We start from the raw sequence: 4771 nt of genomic DNA, 5'->3' as shown, positions 1-4771 counted from the left end.
GGCTTCCATTAACACTTTGCCATTATCATTTCTTGGTATTTTGCACCTTGCTTTTCCTCATTTTGTTGTATATATTGCATTTTGTTTTCTTTAAAAAATTCAGCCTAAAATTAAGATCAAGTAATACTTTAATTTTTACGTCTACCTAATTGTTTTTACCGTTTTCCTTACTATTATTAAGTTTTACTGAAGAAATTAAATTACAGAAATTTAAGAAAGCTGAAGAAGATGAAACTAGGAAATCAAACAAATTAGTTGACTACTGCATAGGGGAGCAGAAGGGGGTTCTTCGACCTGTTTCACAGAAAAATTATACTTATATATAAGTTCAAATTAGACGTTGAATTTCTGAAAGGAAATTATGTCAACTGCCACTGGACGGCTGTGGAGGGCCGTACCATTTGTCAAGTTCTAAATTAAATTCTTATTACATCACTGATAAGAACGGACAATTAAAGATAAGTCCCTATAATTAAATTCTTGTAGAAATTTTGGTCTAATCCCTTTTGCTTTTAATTTATTATCAGTCACCTCATCTATAATTCATTTTAGAGAAAAAAAATTGAAAGTGATCCCAGTAAAGTACGTATGCTGGTGTCTTTAATAAGTACTACGTATGATTGCCGGCAGAAATGCTAGTTTGGTGGTCAAGCAATGTCGAAAACGAATTATTTAAGGTCAAAAGAAGCTCACACCAGTGTTGACCAAGTCCAGCGTAAAAATCTACTGAAAATCTCCATTGACTGACTACAATAGTTTAGGTGACATTAGTTTTTGAAAGGTGCTTGAATTTATTTTTAATTTTTTTTTCTAATTTAAAAAAAAAAAAATGTTTCAATAAGCACTACTACTACTTATTAGAAACAAAAATTTTGTATAGAAAATTATTAAATACCTTTTCAGTTTGAAACAAAAATTGACATGTTTTTGAAACAAGTTAAACTCCACTGCATATAAGCATTGAGAACGATGATTAATACCAGAAGATAGTTGCTACCTAATTTTATTTATTTACTATTGTTTGTGCGCTAGAGTTTAGTAGTATTTCAGATTGATGTATATCCTTGAAACATACCATACCTTCCTTGTGATCTCATAGTACCATTATTTTTTTCCCAAATGCTAAATATCAATTTCGATTTGAGAAAAACTTTAAAAATTAAAATCTTTTCCTAAGTATTACTATGAGGTAGTTTTTCCTAATAAAAGTTAAAAATATTTAACTAATTCCTTTTACCATTTCCTAAAAGACTTTGGTTTAGCATTAATGTCGGGAAGAAAAAAACAAAAGCAACCATTAAAGGAACTGTACCCCTCCCTTAAAATCTCCTAAATAGGGTTTCAGTTTTCGTTTCTATTTACCAACAACACAATCCATTGATTAGTTGGGTAAAGAACCACCTCGTCTTGGATTGTTTGTTTGTCCCTTCAATTTCTTTGTTTCTTCCCCCAAAAAAATTTTTCTTCTATTTTTACCTAAATACATACGCGTGGGCAGACAATAAATCTTTTCCTATTATTATTTTTATTGTCACAAGATCATGCCATGTCCGTACAATCATAACTGCAACCTCTTCATCATCCCCTTGTAATTTTCCTTAGGTTTTTTTTCTTCAAGATTTCCCTTTTTAATAAATACCCAGAAAGTGAAAAAAAGAGTTAAACCAATTTTTCTGGGTCGGTGTATATGTATGGAAATCGCATCTCCACCTGTTATGCTTTGAATTTGATTCAAAGCCTTGAGATTTAACAAAAACCCAAATTCAATTTTCTTTGAATTTTGATTGAAGAAAAGGGTTGATTGAAGAATGCCTTTATTTCCATGGAAGAAGGTGAAGAAGGGGGCAAGCATATCACAAATGGTGAAGGAGCATGTAATGAATTCTCAAAGAGGTGCTGGATCATCTCCCCTTATGGTTGAAACCGGTTTCCCTACTTCCCTTGTTGATCTTGTCGTCAAGAATCGCTCTAGATTCAAGAAGAAAACCAAGAAATCTCTTTCTTTCTACTCTCCAGTTCCCTCTCCTTCATCCCCGCCACCCCCTTCTCCTATCACTATTACTTCCTCTGTTGAGGGGCTGATTGATGATACGGTTTGCCCTTCGATCCCTGAAGTTGAAGGTGAAAAAAAACCTAATCTTGTAAGAATGAATCAGGGGTTGGTGGTGGGGGTTTTGAAGATGTTTATGGTGGTGGTTTTGGTTCTAGGGATGAATAATCTTGTGCTGGGGATTACTGTGTCGGCCTTCTTGTTGTTTTTCTTGGAATATTTAGGGGAAAGTTTGTATGGATTCTTTTCTCCAGTGCAAAGGAGGGTTGGATTGGTGATACAGGGGATCTTTAGGGCCAAAGTGGTTGAATCAGAGGAAGATGAAGATTGTGTTTTTAAGGCGCCATTGCGGGACCATGAGTTGTCAAAGGATGCTGGTTCTCGATTTCAGGAAATTGAAGTTGTAGAGGAGCCTTATGAAGAGGAAAGTCAATGTATTTGTGATGGAAAATTGAAATGTGGAGGACTGGATGTAGAGGGGGTTTTAATGGAGAAAGGAGAGGAATTTAGATGTGATTTATCTGAATCCAAGGAAAAGAAATCTCATAGGGCGAAGATGAAATCAAAAATGAAGAAACTTGTTCCGAAGACGTTTAGAAAGAAGAAAGGTTCAGCATTGGAGAGTCATCATATGATACTGAATGAAGGAAGCAATGAAATTGTAGGTTCTAATTGTGAACGTAAAATGAAATCCGATGTATCATCGGTGGCAAGTAGAATAGTTCATAAGACAGATATTGTTGAGGTTGTTAGTAGTACTGGAGAATCATCTAATGGACTTAGTGATGCTAGAGTTGAAGGATCATTTATTGATAAGGCAACCATAGTCGGGGAAGATGGTTTAACTGAAATAGAGCATAATTCTATGTATATTGCTCTCCTTTTGGTTGTTCTGGTTGGCCTTATTGGAGGTCGGGTTCTTGCACTAGTAGTTACTTTAACATGTTGCCTGATGTCGAGACGAGGTGAAGGAATCAGAAGATACACAAAACTGCCCGTGATCTTCAGGTCTATTCCTAAAATGTTCAGTTAGAATCTTTTTAACTCATTCATAGAAAGCCCTTGAGAAGGCTTATGTTGATAGTGTTGTGTGAAGTGCTGTTTAAGCCTTCCTTTGATCTTTAGAGCTTTACTTTGATGGAGAGTTCAACCTTTGGTTGATCACTTAGCCAGAGATCTTGTCTTATGTCTTGTAAAGTTACTGAAACATGATTAACTTTGTTATACTGATGTGTCTGAATCAATGCTGCATTGTTCTGCATAATAGTTGACCCTATCCGTCCTTTTGCCTTTTTCAGTCCAGGTAATAAATTAGTGAGTAGATCAGAATGTGGTTAAACTTAGCTTATTCCCTTTTCTTGTGTTTCAATTTTTCCTGAGACCCGTTGTCCCAGAATGATATTAGGTTTTTGAGATAAGACCTTCAAATGTAAAAGGATGCCGGGGGATTGGGATATTTAACCCTGTTTCATGATAACAAAGATTTTGTTTTTCTTATTTTTGTTGTTGATACACGCTTTCAGTTCATTTTTTAGGCCCTTATGCTTGGATTTCAGCAGGATTAGTATCACTTTTTTGTTTGTTGTTCTCAATGTGTTAGCTTCTTATTCTTGAATGATCAGCTTCTGCCTAAATTTCTCTGTTATACATTTTATATTTTTGGCTTCTTTCTTTAATACCAACTCTGCCCTATTTTGTTGCTGGTGTCTGAAACAATGGCTCATTCATTTTCAGAAACTATTAGGTCAAATATTTGCCATAACAAATAGATTGATATTAATATTAAGTAGTCTTAATTGAGTGTAACTATGCTTGCTTTATTGACCTTCCTTTTGCCTCTTCACCATCTGATTGAGTGGCCTTGGACTATATTTTGACATCCACATTGAGATCTCCAATTTATACTTTAAGTGAAGGAGTCACTGCAACTTCTATTAGAGTAGATTTTCACAAGTTTGACTGATTTCGTGGCGATGACTCTTCGATATGGTGGCAGCTATATGGGTTTCACTTGATTCACAACATTCTCTTTATCTGTATTTTACATTTTTAATGATCCAGATAGGGCTATGTTGAGTTTGTTTGAGGGAAGGACATACGAGAGTGTTACTAGAACCAAACAAAAAAATTAGCTTTTCTCTCTTGATGAGTCAACAACAACAACAACAAACCCAATGATTTCCCACCAGTAGGATCAGGGGAAGTAAGATGTACGCAGCCTTACCCCTACCCTGAGAGGGCAGAGAGGTTGTTTCTGATAGACTCTCGGCCGGACAAAGGATGAAAAAGAGTAATGGCAACAAGTAGAAACAACAAGATAAAGTTAAGACCGAAGCCAAGAAAGCAGTTGAACTCTAGGTAATAATAGCAATTTATGAATAAAAGGATATCATACTAACACTAATGCTAGCCAACTGAGTAAGACGAAGGGAAACGCTCGACTACCTACTAATCTTTTACCCTAATCTTCGACCTCCATATCCTCCTATAAAGGGCTATGTCCTCAGTCAGCTCGCTCTTTTGATAAGTCAATAATTTTATTATAATTTCACCAAGATGATGTGCTAAACTTATGATAAATTTGTTTAGACTAGAGGAAATCACAAAGCCCTGAGTTAGGATACAGAGTTGGAAGAGAATATCAATATATCGGTTCTTCTTTGTCAAAGTTCAAGATCATCATGAATTCTGAAGTAAATTTCATGGATGGTCATTCAGCTT

General features: G+C 35.3%; 1 protein-coding gene across 1 annotated transcript; it reads left to right on the top strand.

Annotated features, from left to right (window-relative positions):
- The first annotated feature begins 1334 nt into the window (after positions 1-1334).
- On the top strand, positions 1335-3274 carry LOC104113584 (uncharacterized). Its single transcript, XM_009623794.4, has one exon. The coding sequence runs from the start codon at positions 1809-1811 to the stop codon at positions 3081-3083; it is 1275 nt and encodes a 424-aa protein (XP_009622089.1). The 5' UTR covers positions 1335-1808; the 3' UTR covers positions 3084-3274.
- The last annotated feature ends 1497 nt before the right edge of the window (positions 3275-4771 follow it).

Source organism: Nicotiana tomentosiformis, chromosome 2, assembly GCF_000390325.3.
Source record: "Nicotiana tomentosiformis chromosome 2, ASM39032v3, whole genome shotgun sequence".
NCBI classification, from domain to species: domain Eukaryota; kingdom Viridiplantae; phylum Streptophyta; class Magnoliopsida; order Solanales; family Solanaceae; genus Nicotiana; species Nicotiana tomentosiformis.
The sequence above is the reverse complement of the archived record's forward strand: the minus strand, read 5'-3'. Positions and strand labels throughout refer to the sequence as shown.